General features: G+C 44.6%; 8 protein-coding genes across 8 annotated transcripts; 3 read left to right on the top strand and 5 right to left on the bottom strand.

The window, feature by feature from the left end:
- Positions 1 to 342: 342 nt before the first annotated feature.
- On the bottom strand, positions 343 to 1,619 carry L199_007921 (uncharacterized protein; the record flags this gene model as incomplete). The annotated part of the gene is made up of 4 exons (XM_064893607.1): positions 343 to 581; positions 721 to 929; positions 1,078 to 1,494; positions 1,591 to 1,619. The coding sequence occupies 4 exons, from the start codon at positions 1,617 to 1,619 to the stop codon at positions 343 to 345; spliced, it is 894 nt and encodes a 297-aa protein (XP_064749679.1).
- Positions 1,620 to 2,050: 431 nt separating this feature from the next.
- On the top strand, positions 2,051 to 4,091 carry L199_007920 (uncharacterized protein; the record flags this gene model as incomplete). The annotated part of the gene is made up of 6 exons (XM_064893606.1): positions 2,051 to 2,150; positions 2,233 to 2,270; positions 2,369 to 2,903; positions 3,023 to 3,450; positions 3,538 to 3,668; positions 3,734 to 4,091. 6 exons carry the CDS (start codon positions 2,051 to 2,053, stop codon positions 4,089 to 4,091), a joined length of 1,590 nt encoding a protein of 529 aa, XP_064749678.1.
- Positions 4,092 to 11,127: 7,036 nt separating this feature from the next.
- L199_007919 (uncharacterized protein) lies at positions 11,128 to 13,530 on the bottom strand (the record flags this gene model as incomplete). Its single annotated transcript, XM_064893605.1, has 4 exons — positions 11,128 to 11,255; positions 11,366 to 11,937; positions 12,000 to 13,242; positions 13,365 to 13,530. 4 exons carry the CDS (start codon positions 13,528 to 13,530, stop codon positions 11,128 to 11,130), a joined length of 2,109 nt encoding a protein of 702 aa, XP_064749677.1.
- A 526-nt stretch (positions 13,531 to 14,056) lies between these two features.
- L199_007918 (uncharacterized protein) lies at positions 14,057 to 17,595 on the bottom strand (the record flags this gene model as incomplete). The annotated part of the gene is made up of 3 exons (XM_064893604.1): positions 14,057 to 15,656; positions 15,744 to 17,478; positions 17,556 to 17,595. 3 exons carry the CDS (start codon positions 17,593 to 17,595, stop codon positions 14,057 to 14,059), a joined length of 3,375 nt encoding a protein of 1,124 aa, XP_064749676.1.
- Positions 17,596 to 18,027: 432 nt separating this feature from the next.
- On the bottom strand, positions 18,028 to 19,963 carry L199_007917 (uncharacterized protein; the record flags this gene model as incomplete). Its single annotated transcript, XM_064893603.1, has 4 exons — positions 18,028 to 18,986; positions 19,059 to 19,224; positions 19,288 to 19,608; positions 19,673 to 19,963. 4 exons carry the CDS (start codon positions 19,961 to 19,963, stop codon positions 18,028 to 18,030), a joined length of 1,737 nt encoding a protein of 578 aa, XP_064749675.1.
- Positions 19,964 to 20,866: 903 nt separating this feature from the next.
- L199_007916 (uncharacterized protein) lies at positions 20,867 to 21,871 on the top strand (the record flags this gene model as incomplete). The annotated part of the gene is made up of 5 exons (XM_064893602.1): positions 20,867 to 20,898; positions 21,139 to 21,184; positions 21,374 to 21,439; positions 21,537 to 21,640; positions 21,739 to 21,871. The coding sequence occupies 5 exons, from the start codon at positions 20,867 to 20,869 to the stop codon at positions 21,869 to 21,871; spliced, it is 381 nt and encodes a 126-aa protein (XP_064749674.1).
- A 443-nt stretch (positions 21,872 to 22,314) lies between these two features.
- On the top strand, positions 22,315 to 23,717 carry L199_007915 (uncharacterized protein; the record flags this gene model as incomplete). The annotated part of the gene is made up of 9 exons (XM_064893601.1): positions 22,315 to 22,320; positions 22,388 to 22,657; positions 22,755 to 22,837; positions 22,891 to 23,086; positions 23,183 to 23,201; positions 23,275 to 23,322; positions 23,393 to 23,479; positions 23,559 to 23,568; positions 23,642 to 23,717. 9 exons carry the CDS (start codon positions 22,315 to 22,317, stop codon positions 23,715 to 23,717), a joined length of 795 nt encoding a protein of 264 aa, XP_064749673.1.
- A 278-nt stretch (positions 23,718 to 23,995) lies between these two features.
- L199_007914 (uncharacterized protein) lies at positions 23,996 to 25,378 on the bottom strand (the record flags this gene model as incomplete). The annotated part of the gene is made up of 4 exons (XM_064893600.1): positions 23,996 to 24,245; positions 24,361 to 24,560; positions 24,677 to 25,110; positions 25,201 to 25,378. 4 exons carry the CDS (start codon positions 25,376 to 25,378, stop codon positions 23,996 to 23,998), a joined length of 1,062 nt encoding a protein of 353 aa, XP_064749672.1.
- Between the last annotated feature and the right edge of the window lie 17 nt (positions 25,379 to 25,395).

The raw sequence follows: 25,395 nt of genomic DNA, 5'->3' as shown, positions 1-25,395 counted from the left end.
ATCACCGTATGACGTGGCAATTCAATTCCATCCCCTCGGGCCTAGCAAGTTGACGATGTTGACGATGTTATTGCAAGTCCGCGGTCATATGCAGCATTGGATATGCATAGCAAAGGCGATGATCCACATAGACAGATGCTTGGGACGCTTGAGACGATTCTGTATGGCTATAGGTATGAGGGAAGTGGGACGAGGACCAGAGACCAGCACCAAAGGATGCACCGAGCTTCCTCTCTCTTAGATTGAAAGGTGCAATGAGAGCCAGAGGACCGTTCTCCTCCCTTACCGACACCAAGACTTTGTGGTATAGCATACCATATACACATGTTCCTCTGGACTATTCTACAAGTCGAAATCACTATCATCATCCCCATCTTCATCCCCACTATCCACCTTTCCTCTACCTGTACCTACACCAACCCCACCACTCCTTATATTCGTAGATCTCGAATTTACAGCGCCGACATGATCATCCAGATCATCATCATCGTCTATATCCGAATCGTTACCTCGTTGTTGTCGCAGTAAAGCAGGTGACGGTTTTTCGAGGGCTTTGTAGTATAGCAGCAAACCTTCCAGATCTATACATTGTAAATAACCAATATTCGATCAGCCTGTACTTCTGGTATAGCAGGATGCGGAATGGAGAGCAAATCTTCTCAATAGATTGGAACGTTCTGCTTTCACGTTTGTACGTCCGTGGCCGAGAATAGTACTCACCCCTGACAGTCGTTTTCATTCCCTTCAGACCCATTCCAGCTGTAACATTCCCTGATATCTCCCCATTTCTATATATCAGTAGAGTGGGCACATTCTTATCTGGGTAGTTCGGTATACACAGGCCAGCAGGAATCGAAAGGAATTTGGTGGATGGGTGTGCAGCGGCGAGTTGTTGGAGAAGAGGTCGGAGATGCTGTGAGAGGGGAACACTATGTAGAGTAAAAGAGAGACATTTAGCTCATCATGTCCTCAAACTATCTACGCAGTAACCGGATCAGGCAGATGAATTGGACAATAGCATTGAGCGATGTTCAATATCACAACCTCCAGAGAGTGATAACAGATACAAGTACTCACGAGTCCTTATACAGAAACACAACCACACCAGTCCCTTTCAACCCTCCTCTCTGCTTTCCCCCCTCTTCATCCTCATCATCCTCCTCTTCCTCCTGTGTACCATCAGGGGAGACCTTACTACCTTCCGTAACTTCCTTGACGAAATCCTCTCTAGCCAGAGGCTCCAGGCTACCGAACCTCCCCTTTTTTTCCTGTTTCTTCATCTCCATCATCCTCTTCCGACGATAATCTTCAAACATCCTCTCGTCGTCCGAATCAAGATTCTCATTCTCTAGTAGCGTCACCAGCTGATCTGTATCTGCCGTAGCGGCTATCGCTCGGACTGCATCGGTATGGGTTATATAAGGTATATCAGGTGAGGGGGATCGGGAAGGTGGTTTGGGAGGGAGGATACCGTGTGCTCGGAGGGCGTCGTTACTGTTCAGCGACAGCAAGTCAGTATAGACATATGCCCAAGATGATCACTAGCAGATCAAATGGATGATGATCTGGGAAGCAAAGCCAAAAACATACAATTCGGTATCTTCGTTCGGATTGACCATGATTCAACGTTATCCTTCTCGGGCGATGACCTCGTCAAATATTGCGATATCGATATCGTTATTGTCGTCCTAATTTTCCGGTGAAAGTGCAGATGACCGAGCTATTACAATGCCATCGGCCTCGTGTGGGGATCTATGCTATGAGAGAAAGGTGTAGAATGATCCATGTTGATAAGATAGTAGTGACAATCCATCTCGCACATTCCAATCTTCCTTCGACACTGACATCTTACGGCAACTCACCCCTGGATGCGGGGTCTCCACACGAACGACTCACTCGAGAGTAGTATATGTGTGACTATATGTATACATACATCTTGCTACAGAATAAATAAATTGCCCCTTACTCCTTTTAACATTCCATGACATTCCGTTTATCCGGGAAAGAGCAGCGCATAAGGTAGACACGGAAAAGACACTGGGCTAAAACGATGACAAAGGGTGAATCACAAGAATGGGACGACCTCATCAAATGGTTGGAAGAGAAACATCCTGGATTCGAGAGGAATCTATCATTGAGGGATGTACCGGGTATGTCAAGCTATTCTACTCACTATCTCCTAATGACAACAACAACAGCAGGTAAATAACCAGGTATTCTGCCTCGAATTAGGTCTCGAAAGAGGTCTGGTAACCTCCAAGAAGCTCAAAGTAAGTATCTTCCCTCTGCCCCCCCCCCCCCCCCTCCCCCCACTGTACCCACTCACTTCTGCTGTACCTGTGCTAATCAAAGTTGATAAAACGATCAGAAAGGCGATATCCTCTTCCATATCCCATCATCATGTATGCTCAACCCTTTAACGCTCCTGCCAAACTCACCAATACCCTCTCATCTCTTCCCTCAGACCACATCCAAGTCAGTCTCAACGTCTTCTCTTACTCCAATACAGAAAAAACCTCGAATAGGTAATCCACCTCGTAAATTAGACACCACCCAGCTTCTCACCCTACACCTAGCCTTGACGAAAGATCCGAAAGGGAGGTACAAGAGCGACTGGCAGGTATATATCGATAGTCTACCTATATCATTCAGACCATGGCATCCCCTAACTTGGATCGTGAGCCCTTCTGATAAGGCCCAAAAGGAAGAATGGGAATGGTGGAATTATTTGTATGCGATTGGATTATCGGGATCGACGAAAATGAAAGTGCAAGATGTCAAGAATCGGTTTGAGAGGGACTATGAGGTGTTGAGCGATGTGTTGAAGGAGGAAGAACCTTTCAAAAGTCAGGGATTAGACGGGATGATAAGTGAAGAACACATACTCTGGGCATGGTTGAACGGTAAGTATCACCTCAGAGATTCGGAATAACCCAAAAAACAATAACTTCGGAGTTCATCTATCATCGCCTAGCTCTGCATATTTGCTGTACAAGTACTGATCACTGATGTTGTAATATAGTAAACACCAGATCCATTTCCATCCCTCTCGGTCTACCAGGACCATCGGAGCGAAACAACCATACCCTCGTCCCCTTAATGGATTTTATTAATCACTCATCTAACGAATCACTCATCACACCTAAAGTCAAACAATTACCTACACCTTCTTCATCACGTACGCGCAAACCATCAGTAACCGCAAAATCAAATACGAATGGATCACCTTCTTCTCCTCTACCCAGCAAAACCAATGGGCACACCGACGCCAGCATCGGAATTAAACATAACGCAGTACTATTACCCAATAAGATAGATTTCCAGTTGAGTTGTCCAGATAGAGGATTGGATGCGAATGACGAAGTGCTCTTCGAATATGGTGGTCATTCAAGCTCGACGTTATTTGCGGAATATGGGTTCTGCGAAGTACCTAAATCACCTATACCTCAAGTGATACCTTCAACCGACAAGGAGGACAATGATGCAAAGGATGAGAAGAAATTTGCTTTGGTTGATGGTGTCAATGCAGGGGAGCAGACAAATGGCTGGCTGGATATGAAATATGGTGAAGTCGACTTGACATCATACATCAACGAACTATGGGATCAGCAAGATCAAGAAGATAAGGAAGAGAAAAGGCAAGTGTTGGAGGATATAGGCTGTTGGGGGTGAGTAATCGTTCGATCATACAATCTTCGAGACATTCGCTAATCAATGACTTACGATTATTTAGAGGAAATACACTTCACGCTCAACCATCCCCTTGTCATCCCTCACATTCACTCTTGATGACTATCCGATTACTTCACTTACCCACTTCTTCACCTAAATTACCCAATATATCAAAAGGACTGATAACGTATATATCACCTCAGAACGAAACTTCCACTCTATTGACTTTAGAAGGGATCTGTAAGAGGGTAGTCAAGGAAGCTACGAAGCGCGATAAGGTGCTGGAGAAGCTAGTCAAGGAAGAGAAGAATAATGAGAAAGTGGGTGTGATAGGGATGTTAAGGGCTATGTGCGATGAGGAGAAGGTGATATGTGGAGAGGTGTTGAGAAGGCTGGAAAAGGGCGATGATTTTCAATAGATCGTAGACTATTGATGATAGATCCGTATCGCCAGTCAACAGGAGATACTTCACTATCATGCGAGAATTACGAAAATCCACCATGATGAGGAAGGACAATCAATATCATATCAATTAACGCAAATCGTATGGTACTGTACATATGTAGCTGAGATATCGGATTGACATTGCTCGATTCAATCGTAATTATCAGGCTTATCCTTCTGACAATATGGACACCAGTATATCCCATTTTCACCCGTTTTCCAAGTACATTTTCCTAAACCACCATATCAGATGCGATACCCTTCAGCTTGAAATTCCATCCCGTCAGATTCGATATAATATCTTGACTTACCTCCCTCGTTGTTCCCGTAGTCATCACCTTCACAGGTGAAAACTACATCTCGGTGATCCTTCAAATCGCCATCGATAGATGATACGCAATGGTGGATGTGAGCAGAAGACATTGGGAAGGATAGATACGCTAGGTGAATGAATGGTTTCCAGTCTTCTATCGAAAGTGAGGGGAAACTACTGTGCTGTCGCTTTCAGAAGGGGAATAGGGGGCGGTGACAATTTGTGGGAGTCGCAATGAGTTTGTACTGCGTGATTATTGTACAGACTCGTAGGGGTCATTCTAAGAGATACGCAACTCACCTATACTCACGTCATCTTTTCGAAGGCTGCATACAGTAAAAAGCGAACTTGGAGACGATGACGAAATGAAAACCGACTACCCAAAGCGAAGTTGATTTCTGGCTAGTGGCATTGTGGAACCTTCTTCTACAGAAGCATAAACGATTCTTTCTCGCACTGTCCTGACGCTCGCCATACCGCAGACTTGTCATCATAGCCGGGCATTAGGTTGTCCGTTGTAAATGTCTCGACTTTTGATTGCTGATCGCATTAGAACAATAAAGTAGAGTATGAAATAGAATACATACTTCCCCACTTTCCTGATAAGCTATCAGCACGAGAAGGGGTCCTTCATATAGTACAGTACACACGTACGCACCCAAACAGTGAATACATTCATTTCATGGCTTGGAAAACGAAGTTGATCGTTCCTAATGAGAGATACCAGGATGTTAGAGGGGAATGAGTTAACTCCTCCTTCAGAAGAAGCACATCACCATCATGCAGATAGTCGGGATACTACGAACTTTTTGTTGAATCAACCCGGTTCTCTCATTTTTGTAGACTGAGCGCGACAATGATATCCATACTATTCAACCCAAAAGATACAATCTGTAGAAAATCCACTCTAAACTGCTTCCTAACCCATTTCTCCAGCTTTTTCAACGATCACACTTAACAGATACACGATCCACCATTCCGTAAGTTCACCCTACACCCCGATAAGTTGACCTGTGGAGGACAAATCAAATCGCATCATCTGGCTTGTACTGCCCACAGTAATAGCAGTACTCTCCATCATCATCTTCCTCCTCTTCGTCAACCCAGTAGCAGTACACTATGTGCATTTGGAACTGATGTCAATCAGCATATAACGTAGCTGGTGGCGAAAGACGAAAGAGGTACTGTAGCCGACTCACGTCCTGCATTACCCCCCTTCTCATCACCCTCACAAACGTAATACTTGTAGTCCATGTCTTTGGCAGGAGTTTCCCTTCTTTGGGTTTCAAGGTTCAGGAATTGATGTTCTCTTGCGAGTCAAATGTTTCTGAAGCGAATTGGGTAGTCGGTATGTGCTGGCTTTACACTTCAATGGCAAGATAACCTTAAAGTTTTACAGCCAATATTATCGAAGTGAATAAAACATTTCCTGAGAGAACAGAAGGTCCGGAAGCTATCCAAGTAATTCACAAGAAGTTTCTCTTACTATGCTGAAATACAACACACAATCAAACTTTTCTCGCGTAATTGCGATTTATTGCTTCAGACCCCATTTCTCCCCGAAAACGATTACCTCTCTTGGTTAGCCTAAGCCGCTTTGGGGGTTGTGAGCTGTTAAGACGAGTGATAGAAGCAGATGCGACGATGGAGGGGAAAAACGCAATATCAGGTAACCTTCTCATCGAAGGACATATCTGTATGCATGCACAGAAAATGCATTCAATGATTGACTGCCACATTCAAACTGACACTGTGTCATCGCCCCCAATCCACCATCAGCATTGCACATTGGGTTCAACCGTTTTCTATCAATTCAAGTCTGTTAGTCTGATCAGAAACGGCGCACACATGATCGGCATACTGTACAACAATGCAACCATTACCTTCACTACACTTTTGGGAAAATGGGCAAGCTCATTTAGCGGCGAAAATCGAAACAAGGACTCGTAGAAGACTATCGCGTATAAGATGGGATATGCATCCTTGGACCCGAAGTTTATGATCATGTATCCATTCATCCACATAGAACAGTAACGGCTACACCACAAAGAGGACTACGTTCGTTTCATCGCCACACTCTCCTCCTATGAAATTCACCGTTCGTTCACCTCTGTTGACTAATCAATGCCCGTCAATGCCCGAAAATATCTTCCAAGCCATAAGATTGGTGTGGACCACTGGGAATTGATGATCCACTGGATGGAGAGGTCATTCAGAGGGCATTATCCGGTTTATACCCTTCACAGTATTTACAATACTCGGTCCCGTCCTCCTCCGTTTCCCATTGGCAGTATCCTAAGAGCGCAATGTAGAATATCAGCCGATTCGAGCAGCGGCCAGATATTCGTATGGAAGATCAAAGCTGACACTCTGCAAAGGTGGAATTGAAGTGCAAAGTGAGATAACTCACCGCCTTCATTGTTCCCTTCATCGTCCCCTAGCATACATAATACTCTCTGTCATCTTCCTCTTTATGGTTTCTGTGGTAATTTCCACTTTGAACCATAGTGAATACTTTGATATGTCTGATAGTACTGTAGACGATACGACTGTGACGTTATGATCTTGCTAAAGCCACCGTGAATGAATTGTGAAAGACTACAACGAAACGCTCAACTTTACCTGCTCCATATAATCAATCAGTAGCATCATTGGGGTTTGGCCGTGACGATGCAACACGACGAACATGTAATTGACACCCTCAGACCTCGCTAATAACTCTTTGCTTCGGATCGCATAATCTATCGGAAGAGGACAGCATAGACGTGTTCCATTACGCTGATCCCATTGGGGTAATGTCTGCCTCAAGTGGCTGTGAGATCGCGCGGATCGCATATATGGTTGTCTTCGGCGTCCTCGGCCTGTCTCTTTCACTATCTGATCGTCTCTCATATGTGTTGGACCAAAACTATCTGCATGAGAGAACACAACTTGATGTAGCTTGGGCAAGAACTTCACGACGAATGTTGATTCTGACATAGTCTGTGGTGCCACACCGGTTGATGTAGCATTCATACTGTACCGACGCAAGGATCGTTCAACTTCACTTAGGTATGTGTTGATTGGATCATGACATGATAAAGGCTCAGAAGGGACTGTGACTCACGATCACCTCGGTCAGAGACTTCGAAGAGGGCATGCTGACGGAATGATGAATGTACACTCGATCGGAGGCTAGTATTAGACGATGAATGCATGAAGGATGCCTATATCTGACAATCTATCATTCTGAACAATTTTCTCCATAATCCTCAACCGCATACACTGTCTGACAATGTTGCTTTTGCGTAGGCGAATACCATCAAGCATCATCCGGCTTGTCTTGCAGACAGTACAGACAGAATTCCGCACCATCCCCTGTGCAAACCCAGTGGCAGTAACCTAAAGTAAACAACTCTTATTTAGCGACCATTTAAATCGTAGCGGAGAGCCGCGAGAAGCGTGAGACTTTGGCAGAAGGGTAACGGTTGTCATGGGGGTGAGGATTAATGAGAGTAGCTATGTTACCACAGACTTGAGGTCCAATACCAAAAGAGGAAAGTAATCATAATTGTCATAGTGGGAAAAGACGATTCACTCACTCCCTTCGTTCTCTCCGTCCTCATTTCCATCACAGATGCACCAGCTATCATAATTGCGCGAACATTTCTTTGCGTATTTCATGATGAATTTTTATTTGTTCTGGTTATGTGTGAAGTTATACGTTGTTATGGTTATTTGAAGTGATTGGGCGTTTGGGATTTGACCGGAGCAGGGGAATCTGAGACCGTCCAGAACTCTTATATATCGTCGAGCATCATTGAGAAGTAGACAGTGACACCAAAATCTGTTGGTCCGAAGCACGACCAGGTTAAATGCTTGAGTATTCCGATGAACAGAGGCACGATTGGGAAACGTCAATTTACCTGCTCATTTCCTCGTGTCGAAGAATGTCTTTTGTTTGCACTGAGTGAGACCCCTTCTTATCCTCTCTCATCTTCGAGCCACGCATGAAATCGACGTCCACGGAGAGGATTACACCTTCGCCAGCCGTAATGACATCACAAAGGATACCATGAGCGAATCGGACCTGTGAATAGTCAAATGATTTGGCATGGTGCTGTAAACTAAGCGGTAAAATCAAAATAGAAAGCATGTATACTGTATATCTGATCCTGTGATATATAACGATTACTTTCTGCATCATCGAGATGTGTTACATCAGCCCAAGATCTGCGCCCGTAATTAACGAATACACACACTTACCAGTACTGGAAGCTTCTAAAATGGCAGCAAGGCGTCTAGTTGGCGTGTTTCTGTTTATTCGGCCATTTCGGCGAGACAATCGGGTTGTGTATCTTCATACGTTGTCACAGTCCGAAGCGCTGGGGTATTCGGGTAAGACTGCTTTCGGCATACGGTAAAGAAGAAGGAAGAGTCAGCATGCAGTGTTTGTAAAAACCCTCAAAAAAAGCTTGACTGCCGGTCGAAGAGGGGTGCCACATTCAGAGCAGTAGTAACAAAAAAATCGGTAAATGCAGCATAGGATGTCTGATGGGGAATCAGTATACCTTTCAGAATGACCTCATTGCCCGAGTAGTTTTAATCCCGACCATTAGAAGAACACAGCCAAACCTGAGAACTGCCTGAACGATCAGCTCCTTCAACTTGAACACAACATGATTGATTCGGTTTGATCGTTTGACCTCCCAATTACGGAATGCCAACACTCATAGGTATTTCCATGTTACATCTGACATTCTGTACCAGCTTGTGTGTATCAGACCTTTACATCTGCTTTTGATCCTTCGACAAGTGACTTCATACGTCGTCCCTCAGGTGAAACAATCTGACACAATACATCCTTCTCTTCTTTCAGTAAGAGACTCAGCCGACTTACCGAGTTATTCATACACAGTAGCGCACCGCAAACAGCCGGACTGCTATTCCCTTTGTACAGTAACTCCTCAAACGAATACACATGAGCATAGCTAGGTATCCGAAATTCAAATCATGATGAGTAATGACTAGATGTCTGAACTTCACGCTAATGAAGGTATTGCCACATCCTGCACTTTGATTCAGACACATGCTGTATCTATTGGCATACATACAAGGATCTATAGTACATTGTCAATACCAAATAGCAATATGAGTCTACTGTGAGTTCCGCCAATGAAGAGAATCTCCCCTTGTCATGATGATGACTGAAGAATGGTTTGGTATTGTGGTTCAGCATCGAAATTGGATTAGGATTTAGGGATCCTCGTAGTCATCCGGTTTGTCTCTGTCGCAGTAGTAGCAGTATTGAGAGTCATCAACATTGGTAAGCCAGTGGCATGGTTCTGACAGATGCATTGTTGGTGAATTTCCAGTCAGCGCATCACAGTTCGACTTCACTTCCAAAAGAAAGAGACTTCATATCATATGGACAAGGGTACAAAAGACTCGAGACAGTCGTACAGTGGCAGGAGAGAGTGTCGACGAAGGGAGAGAAGAAGACGGCGTGGTAGACTCACTATCTTTATTATTTCCATCATCATCTCCTTCACAAAGATCAGTTTGATGGTTATTGACGATTTGCCACGAAGAGCCTTTGACAGTCATGACGAATCGACGAGCAAGCTCTTTCCGATTGATTGTATTGGATGGTATGATGGTCGAGCCAGTACTATCTAAGCTAGTATCGACGTTCGGAAAGGCCAATCGTCCTCATAATGATCTTCCATGGAGATCGATTTCGTATTTATACATATTGTGCATTTGGTTTACTAGAATCTCAAGAATATCAATAGCTCAAGGCGCATTCATAGTCATTAATAATTCTGAACAAGATAGAAAGGGTGGTCATGTGTAAAAACTTCTTTTTGTCGTGGTAAGCAAACATCCAGACCGAGAGACCAGAAGACCAGAAGACCAGAAGATCAGAGACTGGACCTACCAAGAGACTAACGGAGTTGTAGCAGGATATTGTTAAACAAACACGAACTAAGCTCTTTGCGTATCTCCGCCTTCATCCTCATAGGTATCAAGATATGTTCCTGTACCTTCAGTCTTCAGAAGGTTCACTGCGAGAATGATGTTCAGTATGGTACAAAGTCATTTCCAGCATCCTTTGATGATGTATGTTTACATAACAAGCACTAAGCGCCCTTGATTTTATATTTGAGTTTGATGAACTTATGTACCCATCTTGAACACCATTTTCTGATGATTCTTCATCTTAAGCGGAACAACAAGTATCAGCTCAGGGAGGATCTGTACAGCGAAGCCGGGACGAAGACGGGTATCTTTATTCCTTCTGTTTGATTATCCATCGACTTTTCAACGTCTACTATAAAAGGAAGCGAGGCGAAAAGGTCATGCCGATGCCACACAAACACATCCCGATCTCACTACACATCCTGATCTAAATCATGGTATGGAGTGGAGTGATGGAATGTCCCAGGCACCTGATGCAAACATCGAAACAAAAAACGAAATTCGATGGTTTGAGTGAGTGTCTTAATATTTGATCCTTGCACGAACAAGATACGCGGAAAGATCGTGGCTGGTGAGCCTAGACTTAACTCAGAAGCATTGCTTGAGCCCAAAAAGTCTCATCAGTTCATCGTCTACGTGGACACACTACGCTAGTTCCGACCCGATCTCCCCTAGCGTTTGGTCTTTGTTCCACCCCACTTTCATAGTACATGCATACTTCATCATTGATCACCGATCAATAATAATCTTCTTCGCCAACTTCCACTAACTGTTCCGCCCAATCATCCAACGCCCAAATGGTGAATTTACCCATTTCATACCATCTTTCCCTTCTAGCAATATCCTTCCACGCTCTCGACAAACCTATGATGTGGCAAAGAAGACGTATTCAGTAACATCAGCATATATGCACACTATGTTCTAGAATATACTGGATAATATTGGGTGGTGAACGACGGATGACGAATGCTCACCCGAAGTGAAAGACCACAATTCAACATTCCATCCTCTCTTGATCGCTTCCCTTACGGCACCTGGGAATCCATCTTTATTGAATTGACCTCCTCTCGCATCGCCAGTAGCTAACACCAGAGTATTCGTATTCGTTGCTTTCGCGGATTTATTAGGGGTCATACCCTTCTCGTTGAGAATTTGTAGTATCTTCAAATGTAGGATCTCATCTACACCTTGTTCCTTATACCTTCTCACCCCTCCTCCCAATCCAGCATTACCCGTTAAAGTTGCTGTGGGTAATTTAGTTTGCGCCTTATTGATTATCTTAACCGAGGTGGAATCCTCGATTTCATCTTCGTACAGTTCCACCCGTTTCAACACTGATATTTCCCATCCTAGTCTGACCAACACATCTAGGTTCTGCTGTAGAGGCGATGAAGCTACAAGATGCAGTGATCCAGGTGGAGTGTATCTTCCTCTTCGAAGTAAGAGTGATAAAGCAGGGAGAGATAGGGTGCGTAAATGTCGAGGTGGTAGGGCGTCAGACGGATTAGCGTAGAGGTGTTGTAGGAGACCATGCAGGATATTCGAGCTGAGAGGTTTAAGATTTAGCCAGGATACATCGAGGTGAAGTCCAGACAGTAAGCAACCCACTGATCCACATAGATATGCGTATCCCCCTCAATATCCTCTTTGCCTCTAAAGCCCCCTTCACCTTTCCCCCTAACCTTCCCGATCCCGCCCTGCCAGATTACATGTCCCATATTCTCACCGTAAGCATATTTATAATCCTCGCTGAGAAAACTCTTAATCAAGCTCTTCTCGCCAGGAAAGACTTTAGGTAATTTCTTTTCCATAATTTTCAAGTTTGTCGGTGTGAGAGTTACTTTGACTTTCTCTTCATCCGTAGTTGCGAATTCAGTATCCGTCCCCTTCCCTTCTCCAGCTTTTCTCGGATTATCCTGAGCTAAAGGTAAGATCAGAGCTGATACCAGATCGATAAACAATCCTTCTCTCATTTTAGCTATAAGTTTCCTCAATTCTATTCTGTTCATTCGTCTAAATTCTAAGATTGGTAGATCCACTTGTCTTCTCATATGATTAACGATCTTCAGGGTGGTATGTACATCCGAAAGAGAGGGGAATAGATCTCTTAATATCGATGGGAATGTTGCTCCACTTGTCGAATTCAATTTAGATTGATGAACGATCTTGTCAATCAGGTCTTTACCAAATGTATGATAAATGTCCTTTTGGAATTGTGAATGCATCTCTGACTCTATTTCTGGTTCTGGAACCAGAGCAGATGCGATTGAAGGATCGATGGTCGTATCGTCGATGGAAGTTGACGCCGGAGGTGGTCGGTATACCCTTATGGCTTGTCGATATCGCTTACTACCCGGTATTCTCGCACGGATGATCTTGACGTACGAACGAGGTTTCATATCTGGCTCCTCATACGATGCTGTATCTCCTGAGCTGATGATTGTAGACAGACAAGAATCTACTTGCTCTATTTCCGAAGATATTGACTGTTGTTCGCCATGGCCGCTGTGCCGATCATCTGCCCAAGATGTGTTGTAGACCCCGTTGACTAAATGAGGTGGCGGACAATTGACTTCATCAACAAAATCTCGAGCTATCGGTTCTTCATGGCTGATACCGCTGATAAGTGGAGAAACATTGTGAATTTTGCCATGAACTTCGTTTCCATTTGCAGCGATGATAGGGGGTGATGATGATGATGATGATGATGATGATGCTGTATTATGCGAACTGACGGGTATGTACGATTCGCTTATAGCTCGTAATAACTCTAGAGCTGTATGTTTCCTGACATTCTGATTCTGAGATTGGGGATTGGGGTTGTTATGAACGGGATGAGATCGGTCGTTGCCTATGTTGCGAAAAGCTGAATATCAGTCCCCAATCATCAATCGTGTGACAGGGTAATGTTTGGGAGATATTCACGAAGAACATAAACAGCATGACGGAGTATATAAATATGAATGCGCTTACCGATCTTATGTCTGTCTAATCGATCAATCTGAACACCATCCTGCAAGAGCTCCTCTCGAACTTCAGCTTGAGATCCTGGCGATGCCGTTGAAATGTGGTTTGCTATTTGCAAGCCAAGTAAAGAAGGATCAAACTCTTCTTCTATATCCAAGTTGATGCGATTCATCAATCGTGAAATGTAGAAACTTGTAATTCAATAGTCAAGAAGTGTATAAATGGGTGGCAAAACGTCCTTTATGAGATGAAGTGGATCGGAAAGAGTGGGTATCAAATTACACAAACTTGTGGACTGAACAAGGGACCATACTTCTTGTACTTCTCTGAAGACAAGAGTATATATACGAGTACTGATAATCAGTTGTTACGGAAGAGATGAAAGAGTAAGGGGATAGATGTATGGTGATGATCGATCAGACGAGATGAGATCGCGATTGATTTCTCAGGTGGATCGGATGTGGGGTCTCCACATGACAGAAAATACAACAATACTCACTCACTGCACCGTACCAAGCTAAAAATCGTAATCGTGGAGGTATCCAACGCATACTCGTAAACGATGTGGGATTCATGGTGCAGCTAGTCATGATTATCATATAATATATACACATGTACAAATGCAATAGGAAAAACAAAGACGAGATAGATCGTAATTACTATAATGTACATCATTTCATCCTTTCCCCCTTCCCTAACTACGTCCTTATACTCCCAGCCCCACTCAACCTACTACTATCCCCCGTCGGCACAGGCGCCAATGCAACATCTTTCCTCCATGAATCTATAGCTTCTCCTGGATTATTACCATTCATGGCAGGATCGAAATCGTTCATATTCATACCCATGTCCATACCCATCGGAGGCATTTGATAAGGGTTGAATCCTATTCCCATTGCCATGTTCATGTTCATGCCCATACCTAAATTAGGCATTGACATATTCGGATTATACCCCATCCCCATTCCCATCCCACCATATGGTCCCATTGGCATCTGCATTTGCATCTGTGGGTAACCCATCCACGATTGAGCTTGACCATGATACGGACCATTACCAAAACTCATCATTGAATTCCTACTATTCTCTTGATCCTGTTCGAATTGCCTCTGAGCCATTTGCGCTTGAGCTTTCTCAGCATGTTTGTACCCCAACGGTAAATCATCTTCTATAATCTCAGCTTTGGTAATAGGTTTGAGACCTTTTGATTTGGCCTGTCGAACGGCAAGTGGTAAATCATCTTCAGCTTGTTCGTCATCTACTTCAGCCGATAGAGGGGATCGACTACTGTTGGTCACACCAGGTATCGACATGGATGATGATGAAGAACGTAAATTCAATCCTAAAGATGTTCCTAATGGTTTTGTCACGCGTGTGGTAATGGATGGTGATCGAGGTGCGATAGGTAATTTCGATAAAGGTACATCTTCATCTGAATCCGATTCACTCTCCACCTCCGTTCGGACTTGTCTACCTGAACCACTGGCAGAAAAGACAGATTGTCTACTTTTGGCATTTGCAGGAGCCAGTTGAGATAATGGTACATCTTCTTCTGAATCTTCGTCCGAATCTGGTTCTCCAGTATTTTGCGCAAGTGGATTCAGCGTCTGAGCGAAATCATGTGGAGCAGGTCCTGACTCAGAGGCGTTTTCATCATCCGAAGCCGGACTGAACAGACTACCCAAAGACAATTTACGTCTTTCTTCATTTTCATTGTCCTCCTCTTCGTTATCACGCTCATGCTCTGGTCGTTGAGCAGTAGCTTTCTCCGGACTATACTGAAGAGCAGGCGGTAAATCCGATGCTCTATGAATAGGTGATATACCCAAAACATCCTCCGTCGAAGTATCTTTGGGGATATCCAGAGGCGGCGGCGGTACGAAACTCTCTCTATTTTTACCTTTTCCTTTCAATTTCTTCGATTTCCTCTTCATCTTTTTCTCTTCTTCCATTTTCCTTCTAAATTCGGCAGCTCTCTTTTCCTCTTCTTGGATGATCTTCAATTTGGCCATTTCCTTTTCCCACAGTTGATCTACCCCGAAGACAGATTTCGATTTGGCGATCCTACCTTGTGGATCGGGTACGCCGAGATTGTTAGGCGAGGTAGGATGTATCTCACCGTTCGAGTCGAATGATAAGAGCGGTGCACGACCTGCACCTCCTCCGGGGTGGTGCATGGAGTGAGGTCTGTCGGCTGAGCCTGGTTGAGGAGGTGAGGTTGGGGAGAATGAGATGGTAGGTGGGTCATACATTGTTGATCGAGCCATCATCGCAGGACGTGAGTCGCCTGCGAATATTCTGGAGTAGTAAAAATCGTCAGTGTTAGTCTGTAAGAAGTGGCAAACAGGGAGATGATCAGGGATGTAGGTAAGAAACCTCACTCACCTCTGTTTCCCCTTTTGAGCCATCTTTCTAGCTTCCAACTCATCCATCAAACTCCTTCCATACAATTTACCAGGTCTTCTCTCTATGGCACCTTCATCCAATTCTCTTTGTCTCAACCCCATCTCCCCTTCATTCTCCGTCCCTCCTACAAATTCCTCATCTCTCAATCCATTGACCATCAACGAGCTTCTAAACGTCTTCTGAGACAAACTCAAAGGGTGATAAGATGACCTTGGTCTTTCACCTTCAGTCTTCGCTCCGGCAGGTAATGGTTTTTCACCCAATGTATATCCCTCAGGTAATTTGATTTGTCTCGGCTCGGGCGGACGCTGATTAGCAAGTAAAGAAGGCATGATGAGTGTCTTGGGTCGTAACATGGATAATCTGTTGAGTTGTAATTTCGCAGAAGTGGAGTACCGTTTAGGCATCAAGGGTCTACCGAACTGTTCAGGCGTAGGTATGTCTTCCCAGACACGCTCTGGATCTTTTATACGTGATATAGGTGGCGGACTAGTCAAAGGTCCCTCATCGGGTCCAGAATGAGGTTCAGTGGGGGAAGTCACTTCGTAGAACGATGATCTTGATCTAGCAGAATAAGGCTGTGGTCTCTGCTCTGATGATATACTATACGATCTACGTTGGTTCTGATCATCAATTGATTGACGTTGGCTCTGTAATACTTTCGGATCGAACCTAGATCCCAATTCAGGCGGCGGAGCAGGTAAAGCGAATGGATTAGGCAACGATTCCTCCGTTCCCCCTGCAGCTTCATGCTCCAAATCCAAGTTTTGCAACTCATCATCCATCTTCCCAGGTGCAGGCGAAGTCCATCCTCTTGACAAAGGTCGAGTATCAAATAACGATCCAGGAGTAGCTGGTAGAGGTATCATTCGGGGATCACTAATTTGTCTTCTTCTCGTATTCGTATCATTTCCTGATCCCATGAGGTCATTTCGATGTTTACCCATCACAGTTGATGGTCTAGCAGCGGCGGCTTCTCTATTCTCAACCATATCACGTACTCTGGCAGCACTAGCTAATGCATTCGAAGTGAAATCGTACGAATGATTTCTTCTCCTTTCTTTCTCTTGAGGTTGATTATTGTTATAGCCTGACTGAGCCATAACCTGTTGATGTAGATCCGTATCATCCAAGATATCTTGAACATGTATTGACTTCACTCTCGATCTGATAGGTGAAGGGATAGATTGTGGAACGATCGAATTGACAGTTACCCTGCTTGTGTTCTCAGGCTTCTTTCTACTAGCCGGTTCATCGTTGATTACAAGATGTGAAGGCAATCCCCATCTTGCTACGTCAACATCACCCAGATCATCTCCTTCTCCTTCATCCACAAACTCCTCTTGTCTATCTAGATCATTGTTATTCGGTAGGTTGATAGATTTGAATCCAGGGGTGGTTGTGACATTCCAATCACTTATCGTACTTTGTCTAAACGATTGATTCTGACTTTTAGGTCTACTCTTCTCGTCATACACGACTTCTCCTTCTTCATTACTATCCGTTTGATTTCGATTTTGATTCTCTCGATTGAGAGCGAAGGAAGACTCGAGTGGAGAAGGAAGTGAGGGAGGTGGTTGCGATAGGATCTGATGTCGTCGTGCGGCAGCTTGGGCAGCTTGATAGGGTTGGAAGATAGCTGATTGTCGATGATCCCTGTAGGTTATCTCGGTATTGGAAGATGGTGAAGCTAGGTCAGAGTCATTGTCATACTCTAAAGACACGGTTGACAGTCAGTATGCAATCGTATATAAAGCAACCATGTCATAGCGCCGGTGGACTGTCACTCACCCATCAACGCAGCTGCTAGCTGCAGTCTTGAAAGCGGCATGTTGACTTGCTACTTGTCTCCCGTATGAGATCGTCAGTCGTCTGTCATTTGCTGTTCTTAGTCATTCGTAAGTCATCGTATGTGATCTGGTAGCGAGTGAAAGGAGAACGCGTTAGATGTGCTATGTCTTTGTTCTCGTGGTATAGATAGATGCACTCTACATGTTTCAATTCACTTTGACCCGTTTCACACAGCCTCGTACATGTGGAGACTCCACATCCTAAAACACGTGGGGAGGGTGATCAATGCGTACCTGATGCCGTTGAATGACATGCATGGGATAACACGGTGGCATAAAGTGGTAGCATGTACACGAATGACATGTTGGATATCTAATATCACTGAGAAGAGAAGAAACGTATGAATCAAGAGCCCATACCCACATGATAAGCTATAAATACTACAACCCAACGCACAAAATCAATCTATAGTCTATACACCCCATAATCCACCATTATTCCTCCTTTCTCTTCCAGGATAGTCGTCTCCTCTCGCTGCGTCATCATGAGCCATCGGACCGAGACCAAACCCTTGAGCATCCAATAATTCGTGTTCATCATGAAGGTCTCCATCCGGATCATCCTGATTCAACGGCGTATGTCCATTCCTATTTCTACCTCCCAGGGGTCTTCCATTCATACCTAAGAAACCTCTCTGGAGAACTCTAACACCTTGCCATGCCTGCGTGATCGGCGCAGTATAATACCTAATCTCTGTCGGTCGGGGTTCTTCATTGCGTGTAGGAGAAGTAGTGATAGTTTCCAAATTCTCTTCTTCTCCAACTTGTTCCGTCGTACTCCCATCCGAATTATTCCTATTGTTGTTCGCAGCAGCTTGAGCAGCCTCCCTCTCCCTCTGAGCATTCTTCAAACCTCTTTCAAACCTTTTCACTCTCCACCATCCACCCAAACTAGTCAAGACGATGAACCATCCGATGGACATCATCAAGAAACTGAAATACTCATTGGCCCTTCCTACATCTTCGGCATTGGGTAATCCCATAAATCCAGCTAGAGTCATATTATGTCGATGAGCCCAAGTTTCAGCTTCCTGGGTATTGTGCAATATCGTGATCGGTCCATCGGGTTCGTTAGGTTCGTGAACGGGGTAAGGCCATGGTCCACCTGGTCCCCAGATAGCCTCAATGGCATTTTCAGCTAGGGCATCTTCGTCTGCGACTGAGGGTGTGCCGGCAGGCGGATCAGGATCGGATGGATCGGAGGGGAATCGTCCGGTGTTGATCAGATCTTCAGCTTTCGAACGGAGGTTGAGACCAATGGAGATGAGGGTCATACCAAGACCGACACGAGAACCGTATTTGGCGGCATGAGTTGTATGGAGGACGTAAGTGAGGAGGAAACCGACAAATTGGAAGGAGAATGATACGATCACTGGAAACAGCAATAATCAGCATGAGTGATGTGATAAAAGACAGGTTGTCACGAAGAAAAAGCTTTACTGACTATTCCAGAAAAAGCCAAAGAAGTTACCACCGGGCATACCATCTATGAGAATCTCATCACCGCTCACCGAGCTCGACAACGGTCCAAAGGGTGACGACGAAGACGGTAAGACGACAGTCGTATCCCAGTACGGAGGTACAGCGTCTCTGAGAGCAGCTTGATATGACTATATGCATCGTAACGATCAGCAATCATGACAATTGGGTGAGATGGATCCGACTTCACTTACAGGTGGACCCTCCTTCTGTTCATCCTCCGGTACATAATCGCCTTCATCCCTATTACCATTCTGATTTGTCGTATCCGGTCTCGCAGCTAAATTTCCAAATACTCCAGATGATCCCGCACCCATTATCCTAGACGCTGGAGAACCATTCGGGGCATGACGCGGAAGAAAGGAGGAAGGTAACAATCCACCTAAGAAATGTCTTCGCTGTGGTGGTGTTGGGTGATAGGTGGGTGCGGTGGGGATGATACCGTTCGTATTGCCCGGTGCGGGATTATGCGATGAATAAGGTTGGAATGGTGGGGGTGAGGATGGTGGAAGGGTCTAAAATTAATGAACATCAGTACATATTATTCAATATGAGTAGTGTGGTTTGAAAACAGCTCACATAATCTCTCTCAAAATCATAGTCACCCGGCATTCTCTCATCCCTGCCACTCGCAGCATTGAGCGTACGATCTCTGCCTAACAACCCGTGATTCTCCGTATCATCTTCACCTTCTCCATCTGGCCCATCGAACGCTGCGTCCATCTCATCTGGATCGGGTATACCTCCCCTCGTATGATTGCGATTGGGAGTCAGTCGGAATGATCGGATGGAATGGAAGGATGTTCGTCGGGAGGGGGTGGCGGGTGGGGTCTGGTCAGAGGAAGAGGAGACGGGGGCGTAACGTGACATCGTAAGCTAGAATGAGTTGTCAGCCTATGTTCCTAGCCAATATGATATTGAATGAATCAGGTTTGGAGAGGGTGAATATCAGAGGGTGGTGCATGAAGTGTTCGCACAATGTATGATTGTTCTTATCCGACATTGCACAGAGTACAGATGAAGGAAAGCGACAGATCGTAGCGACTTCTATTCATAATCATATATAGGATGAGGGGTCGGAAAGGGTTGAAGGAGATACGACTGTCATATATGACGATACTCACGATTCGAACTGTCGTTGAGCTACCAATGTTATTAGGGGATGTTGATCTACCAGTCCTTCTCACCAATCGATGTTACCCTCTTAGATGGGCTATAAGCCCTGCTGCGGTATACGTTGTAGAGCGATGACCCGCTGTACCCTCCGATAAGCCAGTATCTGACGGTCGATAGGTTTGTCTCCTGAGTTTGATGTATAGTAGAGTGAAGATGAGGCGATAAAGGATGTATCATGTATGTGACAGTTGTGTTTTAGACTGTCGCATGTCTATCTATGCCTTCGTAAGCACTCAACACTCACTACCCACTACCAAGTGGCCATGTCCGAAGGTCAAAGGCCACGCACGCCAAGACAAAACACTGCATCCGATCCATCGATCGGAGTGCCACATTCCCGGTGTTATGATCGTATGGTAAGGAGTAACGTGGCACGGTTCCTTGGATGTTGAACAAATGACGTATAGCTCTGTTCAGTCGACATGGAATTGGGTGGAATCATCACACTACCAGGTGGTATATATACCATCCATCGTTTAACTCTACCTTCATTCCTTTCTTCCCTCATATACCATATAAACAACAAACGACAACATAACAACTAACGCATCAACTCAACTACCTACCCATTGATCTAAATTAGAACACCCATCAACAATGTCTGCTACCGCTGTCATCTGGTCTCCCGAGTGAGTTTGACTGTTTCTTCATGTCGCTTGAATACCTTTCAAGAGGTCGATATGCCACCTGCTTCCCTTTCGCTTGATATGCCACATGACTTGGTTAACCTCACACACTCCTCTATCATACCTCTTTATCTTGGGATACACCTGGTCTACTGAGCGTCCCTCCTTCACCACACTCTCGCTCAACCCGTCATGCCATCTCTCTCCTTGGACTATTTACTGACCTTGCCAATCTCATCGCAGGAACTCTCAAGAGGAATTCCTCGTATTCGTCGATGATGTTGCCGAGGTGAGTTAACCTCCATGCAAGCACATCTGGTGTGGTAGCTCGGATCCGAAAAGATACTTCACAGCAATACCTAGTCTAGGGGGGTGGACCCTCGGATCCGAAATATCAATTATCCTGCGGATATATCGGCTGCTTCATGCCTGATAGTCATCAGCTGTTCAAAGCTGACTTCAGTATCTCTGGTTGTAGTACGAACGATGGAAAGCTGGTGCCACCGATATTGCCCTCTCCCGATTTGTCGGTAATTTCGCTGTTGTAAGTGGTTCTCTCTGTGATCCTCCTTGTTTCCTTCAGCTGGACACTCACAGACTATCCTGCTGGAAAAAGCTAATCTTTGTTTACTTTGATCCAGTTGAAAACTTCCACCTCAGTCGGCCACACCGGTAACCTCGGTGAAGTCTCCAAGCAAGAGATCCAAAACGTTTTCTTCGGAGGTGACAAGAACAAGCATGCCGAGTGAGTTTTGGTATTTCATATACATCACTCGGTCACTCGGCATATATGCTTGATCCCAATTGAGTTGCATCACACTGATTCGCTTCTTCACATTGCAGAGACGCCATCGAAATCATTCTTAGAGAAGGAAAGATCCACAAGGGTGATTACTCGCATTCCTACAAACTCACCTTGAACGCCGGTCGAGGTGCCGGAGCCGTCAAAGGTATAGGAAACACCCAGGGTCGATAAGTGTTTTGACAGTATACATAAAGGGGAAACAGCGATAATGTAGACGGAAGAAGTAGCTCTTGATAAACACATAAATTCAATAAATGAGTAAACCCAATGAAATCATGCAACATACATTCATCATAGTACATTGTCTGCGGTTGCGAATCTCGTCAACTGCCTTTTCCTCATTACACCAATTCGTATGGTTTTCGATGCTGCATGCTGTAGACAGCGATTCCGCATTACAGAACAATACCTCCACTTCCACTGTTCGATGGATGAGGTGCCCCACTCTGAGAGGAGATGAGGAATGTTCAGGCTAAGATGATAACGACGTCTACTGACATCATCGCTGGTGGATACTCTACTCTAGTATATATAGTATATAAGGATAAGTGGCCAAGTAAATCAGAAACCATCACATAATCAAACCTAATAACAGACAGAAATCACCAGAGAAAATGCCAGTAAGTGCCCTAAGTGATAAAACCTCACACACCGATGAGGTCGCTGATTAATCTATGATTCGACTAGCCTCAAACAGCTTTGATCGTAGGAGCCTCGAAAGGACTTGGTCTAGCGCTCGTCAAGAAGTACTCAGATCTCATAGGGGTTACGAATGTGTACGCGACAGTACGGGGTTATATGGACGATAAAGAGAAATCATTCACGTTCCCTAAAGGAGTCCATGTCATTGAAGATATAGATGTGTCGGAAGAGGGAGTAGGTGACAAGATCGTAGAGGGTTTACAAGGTGCTGCTGTGGGATTGGTAGTGTATGTCAGCGGGATATTGAAACCTGAGGTGAGTAATTGTACCATTCACTCCCCACCAGTACCAACTAGATCAACAAGAAAAAGACTAGTATTGATATAACTAATCCCTTGCTCGGACTCTTTAGGAAATGGGAAAAGCCAATTGGAAAGATGAGATTGCAATGTACACCATCTGTGCCATCGCACCGGTATTCGTAGTTCAATCATTGTAAGTAGCTCCTAACCCTTTACTGCACCTCTGTTTTACGATTTCTTTGACAGACTCATGTCATCATCGCTTGCTCCCGAAGCCAAGATCATCCTTCTAACTTCAGAAGCCGGATCCATCACACTACGTACCCAAGGTGAAGGTGGTGGGATGTACGGACATCACGGTTCGAAAGCTGCTGGAAACATGGTAGGACACTTGTTGAGTTACGATCTGAAAGAGAGAGGTGTCAGCATCGCTATGATTCATGTAAGTTGTGTGATATATAGCTCTTCAACAAAATCAATCTTAAATTATTGTCCAGAAGGGTTGCTTACTGGTTTATATCTGTGTGCACATATATAGCCTGGGTTCTTGAAGACTGGTAAGTCGCTTTGACTGACTGGTGTCCGATATGTGGAACGGAAGATGACTGAATGGTCATGCGACCCACGTAGAAATGACGAAAGACGCCGGCATGGAAGAGTTCTACGATAAGATGGGAGGCGAGTAAACGTCACATTGCAGTTCAGTGTTATCCGTGCTCACATTTGCTGTTGGATACCCGTCCCATAGCTGTGACACCCGAAGAAGCATCCGAACCGTTCGTCGAATTTGCTGAGAAGTTGAATGTTGACATGTCTGGTAAATTCTGGGCACCAAGTGAGTGATCATATTCCATCGATGACCAATTTGCTTCAACACGCTTAAGCTCATATAATTTCCTTTTGATGCTTTTCAGTGGGAGCCAGGTAAGTCAAGGTCGAGCATTCTATCATCTCCTTATTTTTTAAATACTCACAGTCGTGTCTTGACGTTTCCTAGAGGAATCGGTAATGCTGAAGAAGTGTTGGGTAAAGAATGGACCAAACAACCTGGTCCACTTGAACTGCCTTGGTAACAAGTCAATCACCTCATGACAAAGAGGATCTTCCACTGTATCGCTAGTTCACGAAGTGATCTTATGTCACATTGATAAAAAGAGTTATTAGTTCATCTGAACGAATGTATCAAATATCTAATGCGAGTAGTATGAATATATGAATGTCCATTATCATTCATTGTGAATTACCAAAGCGCCCGAAATAGTAAAGCAAGTTTCCCACCAAGTCATTTCTCCCCATGTTAGTTCTGAACATCAATCGTAATGACAGCATATCATCGACCCCTTTCAGCTCCCTATAAATCACCATAGAACAACCTGATTCTCTGACTCTCAGGCCAATCACAATCTTCCCCTTTAACAGCGACCCTAATATTCGGGAAACCCACCTCAGGCATAAGGTAGAAATTGGGTTGTACGACCGTCCCATCTTGGTTGGTCCATTCGAATATCATCTCTCCTCCTAGAGAGGGTGAGTTCCAGATAGACGATTGGGCCGTATCGAATCCCGGTGCGTGGTAGGCTACTCTACTGAGACCTATACAGCTGGATATACAGCACAACGAATATCAGCTTTAATTTCTCCCTTGTCATTTTTAAAGAGAATCAACCGTCCAGAGATCGGTACAAGAAGGAATGACGTTCAAATCGATTGACTCACTTTCCATCATCTCCACCTAGGTTGTTCTTCGGACTACTAGATCCATAATTCATGTATGCGGACCAATTCTCCCACGAGGCTCCTAAATGGGGTAAATCATATTGCGGGTTGTAGAACGTATCGTTGATTAGGATATTGTTGTTGGATCCAGAGGCATCTTGTTGGAAAATGAATTTGGCAGCGAGAGTTGAATTGTCGGTCTATCAGGAAAAGAAGAAGAAAAGAACAAGTCCAACAATACGCGTTAGCTATAACCTCCTCCATGCACTGTGGAAGTATATATAAAAGTCAAGCATAAAGTAGAGGTAAAACTCACCAAAGCCCATACACCACTGCCTGCATATTGACCCCACAAATAGCCTAAATCACCACTACTCGTCCCATCTCGTTTGGTATGAGCACTTGCATCGTAGTAGCTCGCTCGGACTGCTTGAGTCACCACTGGTCCAGCTTCGATAGGGTTCGACGGTTTTAGCGTTGGCGAAGATGATTCCGAAGCTGAGGCTGAAGTGGAAGTACTTGAAGATGTAGAGCTAGCACTGATACTTGCACTTGCACTCTCACTTGAACTGATGGGTGAAGATCCTAAAATCGACGATGATACCGAAGGATCTACTGATCCTGATGATGATGATGATGATGATGATGATGACGACGAACTCGAACTGGATGAAGGTGCACTTGTAATTACGTTCGAAGGGTCATTCTCTTGAACAGGAGGGGTCAAACTTGATTGCCTAGGTAATATAGCTATCCAAGACAAGTCAGCCCATCTCAAATTCGGCAATCCTCTCGCTCCTCCCCTTCCTCGTCTGGCTTAATAGAGCTGATTCCACTCACTCTTGATTCTCGTTGGATCAAATAGCAACTTTGGTTTATTCAGTGGCAATCCCTTAGCTAGTCTTTCAGAGTTGGTCAATCCCTCCGTAGCTAGAGCAGTAGCTGTAGGAGTGGGTAGAGGAGCCGGATAGGCATATACCAGAGTGAGCAATGACAAAGAGATGATCGGGAGACGCATGATAGATCGTTAGTTTG

This window comes from Kwoniella botswanensis, chromosome 3 (genome assembly GCF_036426115.1).
Source record: "Kwoniella botswanensis chromosome 3, complete sequence".
Taxonomy (NCBI): domain Eukaryota; kingdom Fungi; phylum Basidiomycota; class Tremellomycetes; order Tremellales; family Cryptococcaceae; genus Kwoniella; species Kwoniella botswanensis.
Note: the sequence above shows the minus strand (reverse complement) of the source record. Positions and strands in the feature narration are given on the sequence as shown.